Source organism: Rhinatrema bivittatum, chromosome 4, assembly GCF_901001135.1.
Source record: "Rhinatrema bivittatum chromosome 4, aRhiBiv1.1, whole genome shotgun sequence".
Classification (NCBI taxonomy): domain Eukaryota; kingdom Metazoa; phylum Chordata; class Amphibia; order Gymnophiona; family Rhinatrematidae; genus Rhinatrema; species Rhinatrema bivittatum.
Window position 1 is genome coordinate 266,343,481 of NC_042618.1, and position 17,041 is coordinate 266,360,521.

Sequence of the window (17,041 nt, forward strand, 5' to 3'; positions counted from 1 at the left end):
TAAGAGACCTAGGAGCAATCATCGATAACCGCCTAAACCTTAAATCATTCATAAACCAAACAACCAAGGACTGTTTTCACAAGTTATACATCCTCAAAAGAATCAGACCACTGTTCCACTCACAAGACTTTAGAACAATTCTTCAAGCAATAATCTTCTCAAAGCTGGATTACTGTAATTCTATTCTACTAGGTCTCCCTGCCGCTCATACAAAACCCCTTCAGATGGTGCAGAATACAGCCGCCAGAATTCTGACCAACTCTAGAAAATTCGACCACATCACCCCCATCTTGAAAACCCTTCATTGGCTTCCCATTCACTACAGAATCATGTACAAATCTATAACCATCATTTTCAAAGTCATACATCAACTCGCACCATTAAATCTACAAATACCACTCAAGAAACACACCTCTGTCAGACCAACTAGAGAACACTACAAAGAATCACTTCATGTTCCAAAAGCCAAAACATTCCAACACAAATCTCTCGAAGACAGAGCTCTATCCACAGCAGGACCGCGCCTATGGAACTCCATCCCTTCAGAGCTTCGCCAGGAACCATGCCTACCTACTTTTAGGAAAAGACTAAAAACCTGGCTTTTCAAAAAAGCCTACCAGAGTTCAGATTGATCCAGGTTCCCTTTCAACCACCATCTGTCACCCCTAACCTCCCTCTTCCCTCTATCCTAGTGTAAACCCCACCAGCCCATACCCCTCCCCGTCCTTGACTACATTTAGCTCTTGACATCCTCTTGACACAGATCCTTTATTGCTTACTATGTAAATATTCACTGTAAATGCGTTTTACTATGCAAATATTCCTGTCCCTTTTCTCCTCCTATCCCAGTTGGTAATTTCCTTGTTCATTGTAACTATTATTTTCTGCACCAGTTCAATTACCCTAGTTCTATGTTTATTACACGACTTGTTAAATGTAAACCGACTTGATGCAACCTTTGGTCGTGAAAGCCGGTATAGAAATTAATAAATAAATAAATAAAAAATAAATAAGCCAGCTACTCCCCGCTTTGTGAGTGCGAACCCTCTTTACTTCTCCCCTGCCGTTGAAGCAGAGAACTATGCTGTATATGCTTGGAAAGTGAAGTATTAGGCTTATTTGGTTTGGGGTAGTAACCGCCGTAACAAGCCAGCTACTCCCCTCTTTGTGATAGCAAATCCTTTTTTCCACATTTCCTCTTGCCGTTGAAGCTTAGAGCGATGTTGGAGTCACAGTAAGCATCTGTATGTTTATTTAATAAGGGTATTGTCTCCGGGCAGTAGCCATCTTTCTGGTGAGCCACCCACTCTACATTGGCGGTCTCTTGACTTTATGGATCCACAGTTTTTATCCCACGCCCCTTTGAAGTCCCTCACAGTTCTGGTCTTCACCACTTCCTCCGGAAGGGCATTCCAGGCATCCACCACCCTCTCCGTGAAGAAATACTTCCTGACATTGGTTCTGAATCTTCCTCCCTGGAGCTTCAAATCGTGACCCCTGGTTCTGCTGATTTTCTTCCTACGGAAAAGGTTTGTCGTTGTCTTTGGATCATTAAAACCTTTCAAGTATCTGAAAGTCTGTATCATATCACCTCTGCTCCTCCTCTCCTCCAGGGTGTACATATTTAGATTATTCAATCTCTCCTCGTACGTCATCCGATGAAGATCCTCCACCTTCCTGGTCGCCCTTCTCTGTACCGCTTCCATCTTGTCTTTGTCTTTTTGAAGATACGGTCTCCAGAACTGAACACAGTACTCCAGGTGAGGCCTCACCAAGGACCTGTACAGGGGAATAATCACTTCCCTTTTCTTACTCGATATTCCTCTCTCTATGCAGCCCAGCATTCTTCTGGCTTTTGCTATCGCCTTGTCGCATTGTTTCGCAGACTTCATATCATTAGATACTATCACCCCAAGGTCCCTCTCCTGCTCCGTGCACATCAGCCTTCCCCCCCCCATCGAATACATTTCATTCGGATTTCCACTCCCCATATGCATGACTTTGCATTTCTTTGCATTGAATCTCAGCTGCCATGTCTTCGACCACTCTTCCAGTTTCCTTAGATCCCGTCTCATTCTCTCCACTCCTTCCGGCGTGTCCACTCTGTTGCAGATCTTAGTGTCATCCGCAAAAAGACAAACCTTACCTTCAATCCCGTCCGCAATGTCGCTCACAAAGATATTGAACAGGACCGGTCCCAACACCGATCCTTGCGGTACACCACTTATAACCGCTCTCTCCTCAGAGAAGGTTCCATTTACCATCACACATTGTCTTCTGTCCGTCAACCAATTTGCAATCCAGGTCACCACATCGGCACTCACTCCCAAGCTTCTCGTTTTATTCACCAGTCTCCTGTGCGGAACCGTATCAAAAGCTTTGCTGAAATCCAAGTAAATGATATCGAGTGCTCTTCCTTGATCCAATTCCTTGGTTACCCAGTCAAAAAAGTCAATCAGATTTGTCTGACAGGATCTTCCCCTGGTGAATCCATGTTGCCTCTGGTCCATCGATTCTCCGGACTGTAGATTGTTCACTATTCTCTCTTTCAGCAGTGACTCCATTACTTTTCCCACCACCGAAGTGAGGCTAACTGGTCTGTAGTTTCCAGCCTCCTCCCTGTTGCCACTCTTGTGAAGCGGGACCACCACCGCTCTTCTCCAATCACTCGGCACCACTCCCGTTTCTAGGGATCTATTGAACAGGTCACACAGTGGAGCCGCCAGAACATCTCTGAGCTCCCTCAATATCCTTGGATGAATACCATCAGGCCCCATGGCTTTGTCCACTTTCAGGTTCTTTAGCTCTTCCCACACATTTTCTACTGTGAAAGGATTTTCATCTATTCCACTTCCCTCCAGTTTCTTGTTGTGTAGAGATGGTCCTTCTCCAGGGTCTTCTTTAGTGAACACAGAGCTGAAGTATTCGTTTAATATTTCTGCCATTTCTTCGTCACTCTCCACACATTGATCATTACCACCTTTCAATTTTGCTATACCACTTTGGACCTTTCTCTTTTCGCTGATGTATCTGAAAAATGTTTTGTCACCATTTTTTATCTCCTTGGCAATCCTCTCTTCCGCTTGACTTTTTGCCAACTTGATTAATTTCTTTGTCTCCCCCAGTTGATTCAAATATGCTTCTTTGTGCTCCTCCCTTTGGGATCTTTTATATATCTTGAATGCTGTTCTTTTAGCTTTAATTTTGTCAGCCACCTCCTTTGAGAACCAGATAGGTTTCAGTTTCCTTTTGCTTTTCTTTACATTTCTAACATATAGAGCAGTTGCCTTGGTGATTGCTCCTTTTAGATTGGTCCACTGCTGATCCACATCTCTCTCGTTCTCCCATCCTTTTAGTTCTTCCTCCAGGTACTTACCCATTTCCTCAAAGTCTGTGTTTTTGAACTGTAAAACTCAGGTCTTTGTGGTTCTTTTCCCTATTCTTTTATTGATATTAAACCATACCGTTTGATGGTCACTGCTGCTGAGGTGGGCTCCCACCTGGACATCTGAGACATTATCTGCATTAGTGAGCACTAAGTCGAGTATAGCTCCTTCTCTCGTGGGTTCCAACACCATTTGTTTGAACAAAGATACTTGCATGGCATCCACTATCGCTCTACTATTTTTAGTTTCTGCAGATGGGATTTTCCAGTCTACATCTGGCATATTAAAGTCACCTACGATCACCACTTCTCCCTTCTTACCTATCTTATGGATGTCTTCAACCAGCTCTCTGTCCAGCTCTTCCTTTTGGTTTGGAGGCCTGTAAACCACTCCAATATAAATGGATGCTCCGTCATCTTTTTTTAGGTCGAGCCATAGAGCTTCTTCCTTACCCCAACTTCCTTGTAGCTCAGTTGCTTGGATGTTTTGTCTGACATAAAGAGCCACACCTCCCCCTTTTCTATCCTTTCTGTCCTTCCTTAACAAGTTGTAGCCTGGTATTGTTGTATCCCATTCATGAGATTCTGTGAACCATGTTTCTGTTATAGCAACAATGTCTAATTCTGCCTCAGCCATTAGGGCCTGCAGATCTGGGATTTTATTTCCCAAACTATGAGCATTTGTGGTCATTACCTTCCAGGTACTCTCTTTAAGGTTATTGCATTTCCTGGACTCCTTATAAGATATTAGTTGAGATTTGTTATTCACTTCACTCTTTCTTTTTGTAGTTGTGCCACTGTTGACAGAGTTATTCCTCTCAATTAGATTTTTCTTTTGGTTATGGATCCTGAAATACTGCATGCATTGTGTTTTTTCCCTCTTTTCTGGTAACACTTCAATGTTTTTCTCATGAACTTCTTCAGTTTTTAATATAGAGAAGGCTTGTTCTTTTTGCATTTGGTACATGGTGTGTCTCCTCATCACAGGTCTAATTCTACCAGAGCCCACTGTATTCCTGGATTTTAAAGAGTTTCTTAATGACCTGTTTGAGTGGGGGGGTATACCTGTTGACTGCTCTTCTGTCAAGAATGGGTGACTGTGGGTCCTTCCTGAGCCTAATGAATTTCCTTTTCTTGACTCCTGGTTTTTCTGTGATATTGGGGAATTATATTCTGAGTAATGCAATGTGGGTGTATTATTTTTAATTGAAGCTAATTGTTTTTTAATGTCAGTCAACTCCTTTTTCAGGGAAGAGAGTTGTGCACAAATTGGGCAAGCTCTAAGTTTCCAGATGCTTTCCCTCAAAATAAAGGCTCCACAGCAGTTACATTGGATAGTCCTCATCCTGGTAATTTATGATTTGTATGTCCTTGACTGTTACCAATGTACTAATTTATGTCGCTGCCAATGGCAAGTTAGGCAGTCTTTATTAGAAAACAAGCCCCAGGGGTGGGTGGGTAGAGGGGTAGGGTGGGTGGGAGTTAAACAGTTAAGCCTGGGACAAGCTGGGTAAAGCAGGGCACTTCTGGACGGTTATCTTTGCTTTTTGGTCAATTGTTTTAAAAAACAGTCTTTATGCCCCAATATTTTAGTTTGAATAGATTATCTCTGCCAGCTAACCCCAAAACAGAGAGATTATAACAGTTTACAAGCTGGAGAGAGTTTTTGTTGGGGGGGGGGTTCTAACTTTGTGCAACAAACAGCAATTTAACTTACTAGAAAATTATTATCTTACTATAAAGAAAATTAAAACAGGCAGGAATTAGGCACAGAGGCTTTCTGCACAAATACAAAGCAGTAAGCCCTGTGCAAGCAAACAGCAAATGAACTTACTGGAATAATTTCTTACTATAAAGAAATGAAACACACTATAAATAGGCACAGAAGCTTTCTACACAACTTCAAGAATAATCAGAATACTTAGCCACGATGCATCCCACTATTTGGGATTGACAACAGGGTATCTTACTATTGCTATGTGACCTATGAGTGGCATATACTGCTTGTGTGTTTGGGTGAGGATCCAGAACCTGGAGAGCCTTGGGCCTGGCCACATGTGCACAAAAACCATTTAGTGTACTACTTTTTGATTTACCATGGCTTCTAAATTAATCCCTAAATATGAAGGGGCTCAATACTCCCTGGAAAAGAGTGCTTCTCAGAAAAGAATTACAATTACACCAAGCTACCCTGGCCTTCGTTCAGGAAACGCACATCCGGAAGCGTTTTGAAAAACTGCTAGTCTTTCCCTCTTACCCCAGCTCATATTGGGCAGCCAGCACAAAAACCTCCCGATACGCAGGGGTGGGGATTCTTATCTCTCACACCTTAGTACATGACCTAATCCATAAGGTTCTGGACCCGCAAAACCTTATGGTTCTGCCTTGTGGGTCCAGAACCTTATGGTCCAGACATTAACCAGGGTCAGGACACGGTCGCCCTGCATGGGCAGCCGTGTCCTGACCCTGGTTAATGTCTATTTCCCTAATATGAATCAATCATCATTCCTGAAAGAGATAGACCAGTTATTGCCTAATTAGGAAGAGGGAGAAATTATATTAGGGGGAGACTTTAATTTGTCCATGGACCCTAAGGTTGACAATTCCTCCAAGACTAATGCTGCTTTCTCTGAGTTGTGTAAAGCGTGGCACTCCTTCCTGACTTGCTGGCATCTAGTTGATATTTGGCAGGATAGATACCCGTCCTCGAGGTCCTATACGTTTTTTTCTAAACCACATAATTCCTATTCCTGTATTGATTACCTTTTTATTGGTGCTCATATTCAAAACCTGGTGAAGGCAGTGGGTATTGACAGCATAACGTGGTCCGATCATGCGCCTGTTTGGGCTAGCCTGGCTTTAATGGACGTAGATGGAGGCCTGCGCACTTGGCGTCTTAATAGCAGTCTGCTGAAAGACATGGACTTTACTAAGCAGTTAGACTCCCACATACGAGAATATTTTAGTTTAAATAAAACAGATGGTATATGTCTGACATTACCCTTTGGGAATACTCTAAAGCAGTGGTCCGAGGGCTTTTACTCTCTCAAGCAACTTTTTGTAATAAGGAACGAGAGGGCAAAAGATAAGCACTGGTGTGATCTTTCAAGACCTGGCGCCAGTGAAATTGCTCAGCTGTCGCAACAGCACACTGTTACTGGGTCGCCTGCGCTTTATAACCGCCTCTTACGTGCTAAAGACTCGTTACGCTCCATAGACGATGCTTATGTGAGTCATCAGCTGAACATGACTAAACAGAAATACTTTGAGGGGGGGTAACAAAGCGGGTCGCTTATTGGTGCAGAGTTTGAAAGCGCTGCGGGCACAAACCATAGTAGCCAAGATCTGTGATTCCCAGGGTACCATGGAAACCTCCTCAGAGGGCATTCGCAAATGCTTCTCTGATTTTTACACCCAGTTATATACTCCAGACGCATCTATACAGGATGCCGGCATTGATGGCTATTTAGACTTCGTGTCATTGCCAGCGCTTACAGGGGACCAACGGCACTTGTTAGATGCTCCTATTACAGTGGCTGAAGTCCTATTTGCTATTAAGAATTTGAAGCCGGGTAAGGCGCCCGGGCTGGATGGTTTTACGGGGGAATATTACCGACAGTTTACACCAGCTCTGGCGCAGCCTCTCACTGATATGTTTAACGCGCTTCGAGACGTTGATATCATTACTGCTAATGCCAACACGGCTGGGATCTCAGTTATAGCAAAACCTGGTAGGGACCCGACTTCCTGTACCTACTATAGGCCCATTTCACTGATTAACGTGGATTTAAAGATTTTGGCTAGAGTCCTGGCAGAGAGATTGAACGGGGTTCTTGCTACTTTAGTTCACCCTGATCAGGTGGGCTTTTGTCCCGGGCCACTTGGCTGCGGATAACATCCGTTGGATTGTGGACCTCATAGGCTTGGTCCAACATGGCCATATCCCCTCTGTTTTATTATCTCTCGATGCTGAAAAAGCATTTGACCTAGTTCACTGGCCCTTTCTTTTTCGTACATTGGAACATATGGGGTTTGGTATCTTTTTTATTACTTGGCTACGGAAACTCTATGATCACCCTTTGGCTAGAGTCAAAATTAATGGTAACTATGGCCCACCGTTTTCTATTGGTCAAGGAACACACCAGGGCTGCCCCTTATCTCCCTTGTTGTTTGCCCTGTTTTTAGAACCATTTACTACCCGCATACGGGAGACCCCCCTCTGTGGCTGGGGTTACTATTGGACACCACCAATTTAAAATCTTGCTATTTGCAGATGATATTATGCTTACTCTAACTGACCCGATTAACTCTCTGCAAGGTGTGATGTCCGAATTGAAAGCTTTTGGGGCTGTCTCGGGACTTAAAGTCAATTTTGACAAGTCAGAAATTTTGAATGTCAATCTTCCCCCTCACGATGTAGCACCTTTACAACTCAGCCTACCTTTTAAATGGGCCAAAACTGCGCTGAAATACTTGGGAGTTCATATAGGAGCCACAGTTAATCAGTTGTTTACCTAGAACCAAACGCCTCGTTTACAATCTATTGAAGCTGACCTCCACAAGTGGTCCAGACACACATATTCCTGGCTTGGACGAATTGCCATTGTGAAAATGAACGTTCTCCCCCAATTCTTATACTTATTTACCACTATCCCAATCCTGCTTTCATCAGCTGTTCTTCACAAGTGGCAGCAGAAGATTTTTGGGTTCATATGGTACAAAAGACCACCCTGGATCTCATGCACCACTCTGTACCTCACTAAGGATAGAGGTGGTTTGGGAGTCCCAAATCTACAATGGTATTACTGCGCGGCCCAGCTCCGTGCTCTACTTGTACTCCATACTACACATAACATTCCGCTATGGGTTTCTTTGGAACAGGCACTATTGGGGGTTTTCCCACTCTCTGCACTCCCATGGCAGCCTAAGTCCTCTTGGGCCGTGGTCTCTTACATGCCCTACTCTTTGGGTACCACACTCTGTCTCTGGCAATGGTGGAAATCTTTGTTGGTTGGGAAGGAGACTTATACTCCCCTTACTCATCTTTTTGCCAAATTGTTTTTCCCCCGTGCCACCATTGCTGAGGCGACGAGGCCATGGCTTGCAGCTGGTATTCGCTATATAGAACATGTACTTGTTCAGGGCTCTATAATGACAAGGGAGGCTCTTTGTTCTCATTACCATGTTACAGACGTGGACTTTTTATTGTATGCTAAAACATACCACTCCATTAAAAAGGCTGTAAGACAGGGCACTCTGCGCCTCAGTGTCACATTGTTCGAACATTATTGTCTGAATGTACACAAGATAAGGGGACTCATTTCCAAAACTTAAAAGTTAGACATTTTTGAAAATCAGGGGTGGCACCCAGAGCTCACTCTTTTCACACCTGCACCCACTCACCACATCACGCAACTCATGTTATTATTTATTTTATCTTATATTTTTAAATATTATATAAACTAAAATCGGACTTCCGGCGATGACGTCAGCCGTGCTGCAGCGCTGAGTTTCAGCTCCGCAGCCCTCTCCCCCTAAAACAGCTAAAATGTGAGGAATCCGTGGCGAAACCCCATCCCCGCTGTATCGGAGGGCCCCTGGGATCGGAGGGAGTCTGGAGGAACGATTTGTGGCGTGGTGATTTTTTTGTTCTTTTTGTTGCGGGCGCATGCTGATTCGGAGGGGCGGTGGAGTCGGCCTGCAGTCCCGGCCACGAGGTCCTCTGAAGTCTCGGTATTTATACCGCAGTGAATCTCTCTTTGTGGCGGCGTTTTCTCCCACCCAGGAGCTTCTGCCTGATCACTGAGCCTGGGGCTTCCTAGTCCTCAAGTTGGTTTGGGCGGGGGATGCGCCAACGCAGCCATCGGACGGTTTCTACCCCACACCCCCGACCATCCAAAATGGCCGCCGCACCAGAGAGCCCCAAGATCCAAGCCACCATATCGGACGACATTATCAGACAAATAACAGGCAGCGTGACGGCGGCGTTGGAGGTGAGCCTGTTAAAGATCCAAACTTCTATGGATGGCATAAGGGAGACCTTGGAGGGTCAGACCCGGCGGCTGGAGGGAGCTGAGCAGGCCCTTTCTGACCAGGGGGACAGGCTGGCGGAGGCGGAGAGACGGGTGTCAGAGTTGCAGGCTACCCAGGCTACTCTGATAGCTAAATTAGAAGATCAGGAAGACAGAAGTCGCAGAAATAATATTAAAATCATTGGTTTGCCTGAAACGCTTAAGGAGGAAGATCTAGTGCAATTTGTGGAGACTTGGCTTCCTGCACACCTGGGCCTGCAGTACACAGGAGACCGTCTGCGCTGTGAACGGATACACCGTATTGGCCCTCCCAGGGCGCCCCAAGAGAGGCCTCGGCCAGTGATGGCTCGCATTCTCAACTGGGCGCACAAAGTGCAGCTGCTCCGGGCGTTTCGGAAGGTGCCCTCAGTGGAATATCAGACACACCGTGTGCTACTCTTCAATGATTTCTCGGCGGCCACAACGATGCTTCGGAAAGAGATGACGCTTCGGAAAGAGATGACGCCATCCTGCACCGAATTACACAAACGGGGAATTCGTTTCGCCCTCCTTTACCCTGCGAAATTGCGGGTGCAGCACGACAACAAAGTGCTTTTCCTTCACACCAGGGCGGAGGCGACGGCGTTTCTTGCTACGTTGCCGCAGGCGGATGCAGTTTGATTCGGTTTTGGACCGTGGAAGCATTCTTTTGCAATCCTTTTTCATCATCTGGAGTTGCTTTGGCTCTTACTGGCGACGGCTTCAAGGGTCTCATGGACATTTTGCCCTTACGGTTTATGGACTGTATGGAGCCTCGCGGCAGATGAACTGTTCCTTCATCACCTGATCGGCAGGGTTACATTTTGCTCAGCTATGCTGTTTGGTGGGGGTACCTTATAGTGGGGCGGTGTGGGATATTGGGTTACTGTTTATAACCTGTTGTGTTCACAGGTTTGGCTTGTTGGAGGGGGAGCGAGGGGGGGGTGCTGGAGAGAAGGGGACCTTGGCCCGCCCAGATGAGGGAGGGGCGGGGCGGGGGGTTTCGTGCTTCTTGGGGCTGGTTGGAATGAATGTGACGGTGTGGATGTTGGTATGGCTGGGGGGAGGGGGGGGAAGAGTTGGGGAGTTGGGAGGGGTTGGGGCAAGGGGATGGGGATGGGGAAAAACTATGGGAATCTTGGGATTGAGTTCATGGAACAGGATGTTTTTCTTTTTGCTGGGAGAGGTCTGGGGTTTTGGCTGGGAGGCCCCAGACGGTTACGAGGTATGGAAATTGAGGCCTTGGTGAGGGCCTGGCGGCATTGTCTCTATCCTGAACGTAATGGCGTGGGTTAAGGTAACTTCCCTAAATGTAGACGGGATCCACTCGCCCATTAAGAGGAAAAAACTGCTAACGATGTTTCAAAGAACTAAGTCCCAGGTCGTATTTCTCCAGGAAACGCATTTAAATGAGGTGGAGCACGGGAAGTTGAGGCGGGAGTGGGTGGGGCAATGTTGGTCTTCCTCCTATTCCACGCGCAAGCGAGGCGTTGCCATTCTAATGCACAAGCAACTAGCTTTTCAAATGACACGCACTTACCATGATAAGGAGGGAAGATATGTGATAGTAGCCGGAACTCTCAACCAGCAGCGCCTTGCGTTCTGTAACATATATGCGCCTAACATATACTCCCATGCGTTTTTCACTCAGTTGGTGAAGCTGCTGAGCGCATTGTCTGGGTACACTCTCATTGTGGGTGGTGACTTTAATGTCGTGGCAGATAAACAGCTGGACTGCAATCCCGCTAGACGGGCTACAGCGCTAGATGGGACTCAAGGGGTTCCATTTTTATGTCAAGAGCTCCAACTGCTAGATGTGTGGCGGGTATTACATCCCACAGAGCGGGATTATACCTTTTTCTCCAACCCCCAGTACTCATACTCGCGCTTAGATTACTTATTAGTAGTTGATCAGCTTTTCCCGGCAGTGGAGGGGGCCACCATAGGGGCCATTGATGTGTCTAATCATGCGCCCATACACATACAGGTGTCTTTTGGTAGAAGGCAGAAAGGGGCTTTCTCCTGGCGTATGCGGCCTGACCTATACTGTGACACTGTATTTCGTACTCATCTCCAGACCTGTTGGAAAGAGTATGTACGATTCAATGATACACCTGAAATTTCCCCCGTGGCGTTCTGGGAGGCGGGGAAGGCGGTCATGAGGGGCCATATCATCGCTTATACTGCTAAGGTAAATCGACAATGGAATGCTGAGATTTTACGCCTCACGGCGGAGCTTAAGAGCGCTCAGCGGCAACACATGGTTGATTTGTCCCTATCGAGTAAAGCACTGGTTGAGCAGTTAAGAGAAGCGCTTAATACCAGGCTCCACCAAAGGGCCTCCAAATCTCTTCGTTACTATAAATATCAATTATATAAGCAGGGGAATAGGCCTAGTAAAATGATGGCACACTTGATTCGGCCGAGAAATCAGAAGACAATTATTGTTCGGTTAAGGGATCGGGGAGGGCACTATGTGAATTCTCAGGCGGAGATCGAGAGTAGGTTTATGGAATACTACACGGAACTATATGGGCAGAAGGGACAAAATTTTGAAACTACAGCTCACTTTTTTCAAAATATACAGTGCCCTCGCTTGACTTCTGCGCACCAACTGTTGTTAAACCAACCCATTACAGACCTGGAGGTGTATGCGGTGATACAGGGTTTGAAGCTGGGAAAGGCCGCGGGGCCAGATGGGCTGGGGGCGGAGTACTATAAAATGCTTACATTCCATTTTTTGACTCAGTTGTCCAAATTTTATAATGACGTGGTTAGTACCATGACTTTGCCAGAGGGGATGAATCAGTCGGTCACGGTGGTTTTGCCCAAAAAGGGCAGGGACCCTGCTGAGGTAGGCTCGTACAGACCCATATCCCTGCTCAATGTAGATTTAAAGATCCTGGCGGCAGTACCTGCGGCCCGGCTGAATCTCATCCTGCCCGGGCTCATAGAAGGGGACCAGACTGGGTTTGTTAGGGGGCGCCAGGGCGTCCGTAATGTACGGCGTCTTATTGCCGCTCTGAGCTATCATTCTGCGGAAGAGGCTATGATTTTGAGCCTTGATGCTGAAAAGGCGTTTGACTCAGTGTCCTGGGAATATCTGTTCTGGATGCTGGGCCAATATGGCTTCAACGGGGCTTTTGTTGCCTGGCTCCGGGCTTTATATGACTCCCCCAGTGCTCGCCTCTTATTAAATGGGGTCCTTACTGCGCCTATTGGGTTAAAATGTGGGGTGCGGCAGGGCTGCCCCCTGTCGCCTCTTCTTTTCGTACTAGCAGTAGAACCCTTAGCTCTCCGGCTGCGGGGGGAGAGGGGGTTTTCAGGGCTTAGTTTGAGCGGCCACCCGGTTAAGATGGCTCTATTCGCGGATGATATCCTGCTGTTTGTTAGGCGGCCGCGAAGCAGTGTGCTGGTAATTATTAAGATCTTTGACCAATTTAGGGACATAGCGGGGCTCAAAATTAATTATACCAAATCTGAAGCATTGGCACTGACACCGGGGCTCCAAAGTGGTTGGCAGTCCTCATTTCCTTTTACGTGGGCGCCGGGTAAGCTGCGGTATTTGGGGGTTTGGGTCCCTCGAGACCTGCGTCTCCTGTACGACTTAAATATTAAGGAAAAAATAGATGCTATTTTATTGCAGCTGACGGCATGGACTCTTCTCCCGCTGAGTTTCTTCGGGAGATGTGCGCTGATTAAAATGATCTTGGTTCCTAAGCTCTTATACCTGCTCCACATGCTCCCCTGTTGGTTACAGGTCCGGGATGTGCGGAGGTTACATGGGGGTTTATCTCGATTTTTATGGAAGGGGAAGCGTGCGAGGATAAAATATACTGTCTTACAACATGCTCGGGAGACGGGAGGGTATAGTGTGCCTGACTTTCGACTCTATAATGCTGCCTGTCAATTGCGGTTTGTGGGGTAATGGCTTACGGGGAAATATTGTTATTGTGAAGAGGGTTTACTTTCTAGTATGTCTGCTCCCTGGTTGCCTCTTTCTCTCCTTCAGGTGGATATGAAGAAATTACAAGCTCTGACCTACCCGAGATGGCTGCTATCCCCGTGTATTAAGGCCTGGCGCTGGCTGCGACAGCTGACTGGATTAAAGGGCTTTTCCTCGCTGTTGATGCCGCTTCTAGGTAACCTGGACTTTCGCCCCGGGCTGGACTGCCGTGGTATTTTTCAGTTCTGGGCCTCTAGGGGAGCGACCTACTTATATCACCTGTTTGACGCAGTCACTCATGAGATTCTGGACTTCCAAACTTTGACTAGAACTCATCATTTGTCGCCTAAACATTTTTTTGGATATCTACAGGCGCGCCACTACGTGCAGACTTTCCGATGGACTAAGGAGGAGGTGGCTGCAGAATCCAGCTTTGCCACTAACATATCTGACACCATCAGTGCGACTAACTCGATTAGGAGCTGGAAGCGTTTGTGCGGGGACTATAAAAGGCTTGATCACTTAACAGTTCTAGCTACTCGATGGTCTTCTGTACTGCAAGCTACAGTGACTCCTGAACAAGTGAAACGTTGGTTTCAGTCTTTACACACCCAAAATCCGGACCTGGGCCTTCGGGAATTACAATATCGTATTTTGCATTTGTCATACCATGATGATGTCAGGAGGTTTCAGATGGGGCTCACGGATACCCCGCTTTGTATAAAATGTGGTGGGGAGGAGGGTACCTTGGTTCACAGACTCCTCCTTTGTGCGACCGTCGCTCCCTTTTGGACCCGGGTGATGCAGACTATTTCTCAAATCACTGGTCTTCCTACGCGTTGTGAAGGGCGGGCACTGACTACTCATCCCCTATACGCTTCGTGCCCTTGCCCCCCTGCCAAGGCCAAATTTGCACGGCTGGCGATGCTACTGGTGTGCAGGACTATCCTAGCCGTATGGGTGGAGCCACAAGGTGCACCCTCCGAGGCAGCTTGGTATACCAGGATGTCCTTGGAGCTGCAGCTGGAGCATCTGGATTGCATCTCGGGGCACCGTACAAGGGACCAGGCCTATGAAGAATGTTGGCAGAATTTCTTTCAGGGACTTCCCGGAGGGACACAAGCTAACTTGCTTACTTCTGGCTATTCTAACGATTGGACTTAATTCAATTCCACGGACTTGGGGAGGGGACTGGGGGGGGTGAGGGAGGGGAGGGGGTGTGAGAATGAGTGTGTGTGGCTGGGGACGGATGGGTAGGGGGGAGAAGGTGGGGGGGAGGCCGTGCAGGGTGCAGAACCACACTCTGCATGGCGACCTAGTGCTATGGCGGGGGAGGAGGGCAAAGGTTGTGGGTTTGGGGTCTGAGTAGGGGAAGCAAAACAAGAAAAACTGGAAAATGTGGGTCACGAGACAGGGGTCGTAAAGATATTGTTTGTTGGTATGGTTAAACATTTCTGGGAGACGGGGCTGTTCTTAGAGTGTTATTAGCTTCAGCCCTGTATTCTGTTTATGTACCTTTGGGGCGTGTTGGGGGCTGTTTTCGTTTTTCTGTACTGCCCACTGCTCTTGACTCAATAAAAATTATTTTGATAAAAAAAAAAAACAAACTAAAATCAAAAGAAAAGAAGAACATTATTGGTGGCTTATTTTTTAGGGATTGCTATGTATATGTTTTATGAGGATCCTATCTTTTGTCTATGTTGTCATTATTTTAGTTCTGGTATTTTGTTCGGATGTATATTTTAAATATGTAAATTGCTTGCATTATTTATTAAATATTTTTGTATTCACCCTGAACCCTTGCTGGAGGGGTCATTTTATAAATGTAAGAATAGATAAATTTTACTCTTCTATTACTGTATTTAAAACAGAACAAGAAAATGTCTGATTCCGAATATTCTTCAATTATTCATGCTGTTCACTACCAAGTTCAACTTTCAGTGAAGTAAACAAATCTAAGTATGTGAAACTAATTTCAACATGAAATTACATCAGACAGGAACAGAATGACCTTTCATTGCTTTGGTTTGTAACATGCACCTGCTGCAACATTTCTTCTGTAGCATTCAGCTTCTCCCTGTGCTCTTCAAGGCATAACTCCAAATCTCGGATCTTCTCCCCTTGAGCCTCGACCTGGTCAGTCAGCACGCTGACCTGTGATGTGAGAAATGAAGTGAGACCATGTGGCTACACAAATACTTAGCATTCAGATACTTATTGTGCATGAAACAATTTTCAATTTATACACCACCTTCCCTAAAAAGATAAAGTAATATACAATACAATAATTATAAAATGCAAATCATAAAATAAGCAGTAAAAAGAACTATAAAATCAGTGAAAACAGCATAAAAAAAAAACTAAAAATATAGAAAGGTATAAGACATCCAGAAAAAAAAATCTAGCCAAGATCAAGATATCCAATATAAAATTATGAATAATGAACTAGATAGCATAAAAACCAGAAAAATACCTGGAAAACATGCTGTTTTTTGCTCCTACATGCACACTTAAAAAGCCAGGTCTTTTCAAGTCTTCTAATTGTCAGATAATTCAACTCTGAAAATAGGCTTCCATCACCAGACAGTTCTAAAGTTTACCTGTTCATTCTTCAGTGAAATGTAAATCTAAAACAGGCCTTGTTGGCGGCAACAAAACCTGAAGTGGAGAGTCTCACATATAATGGCCCTAACCCATTTAGATTACCGTACTTACCTGCAGGACAAGAGATTCCTTATCATTCTCCAAACGCACAAGCCTTTCTTGATACAAATCTTCATTGCCAGAGATATGTCCATTTGTCTAAGGAGAAAAAAAGAGAAGGAAGCATAAACGTTCTAAAAAATGGAAATCAACACTGCTTAATGCAAGAAATCTAGACATGTCTGGGTATTTTCAAGCAGACTTATTTTAGCAGCCCGTTAATAGCCAAAGAAACCAGACTGGATGATGACCTCATTACTATATTACAGCAAAGTACTGTTAATTTGGAATAAAACTGTCATTGAGTATTCCAAATGCAGAAAGGCAGCAAATAGTTGAAATTGGTAATAAGAAAAACATATGATCTGAAAAAACAAAGAACTGGTTCATTCACAAGACAGTAGATGGTGAAATATCATTTAATGTCCAATTTTATCACTTTTTGATAGCCTAGGGAATCAGATTTAGAACTGTACATATTTTGATACATGATCTTTTTATTTAGAAAGTGGCACAAAATATTCAGAATAACTCACTGGGTTTTTTTCCCACCTGTTTGGTTTATTGCTCCAAGTAAAGAAGGTTGTATTTTGGGATGCAGTTTATAGCTCGCATCTCTTTGTCAAAGAAACATTTCTATTTAGAATGCCTTGTATCCTTTACCAACCTTATTTGACAAGCAGGTTTTATAGTGTTTAGACAGATTTGCAAATTCCAAGGAAAATAAATCGGTTTCTCAAAAAAAGAAAAAAAAAATCTCCTTGAAAATGTGAACAGTAAAATAAACACTTTCTTAAAAGCTCTTAATTTGAGAAAAAAATCTCTATACAGTTGTGCTCATAAGTTTACATACCCCTGGCAGAATTTGTAAGATGTGCAGCATTTTAAGAAAACATGAGTGAGGTATACAGCTAACTACCGGCCCATTTCATTATTAAATGCAGAATATAAAATTTT

The 17,041-nt window shown here is 45.1% G+C and overlaps 1 protein-coding gene across 1 annotated transcript in view; it reads right to left on the reverse strand.

The window, feature by feature from the left end:
- Positions 1–17,041, reverse strand: part of PPFIBP1 (PPFIA binding protein 1) — a 1,178,807-nt gene that overhangs the window by 848,922 nt on the left and 312,844 nt on the right. Inside the window, exons 5-6 of the mRNA XM_029597487.1 lie at positions 16,097–16,183; positions 15,422–15,535 (exon numbers count right to left, since the gene is read on the reverse strand). Coding sequence (XP_029453347.1) covers positions 15,422–15,535; positions 16,097–16,183 — 201 coding nt within the window. The remainder of the gene's footprint in view (positions 1–15,421; positions 15,536–16,096; positions 16,184–17,041) is intronic.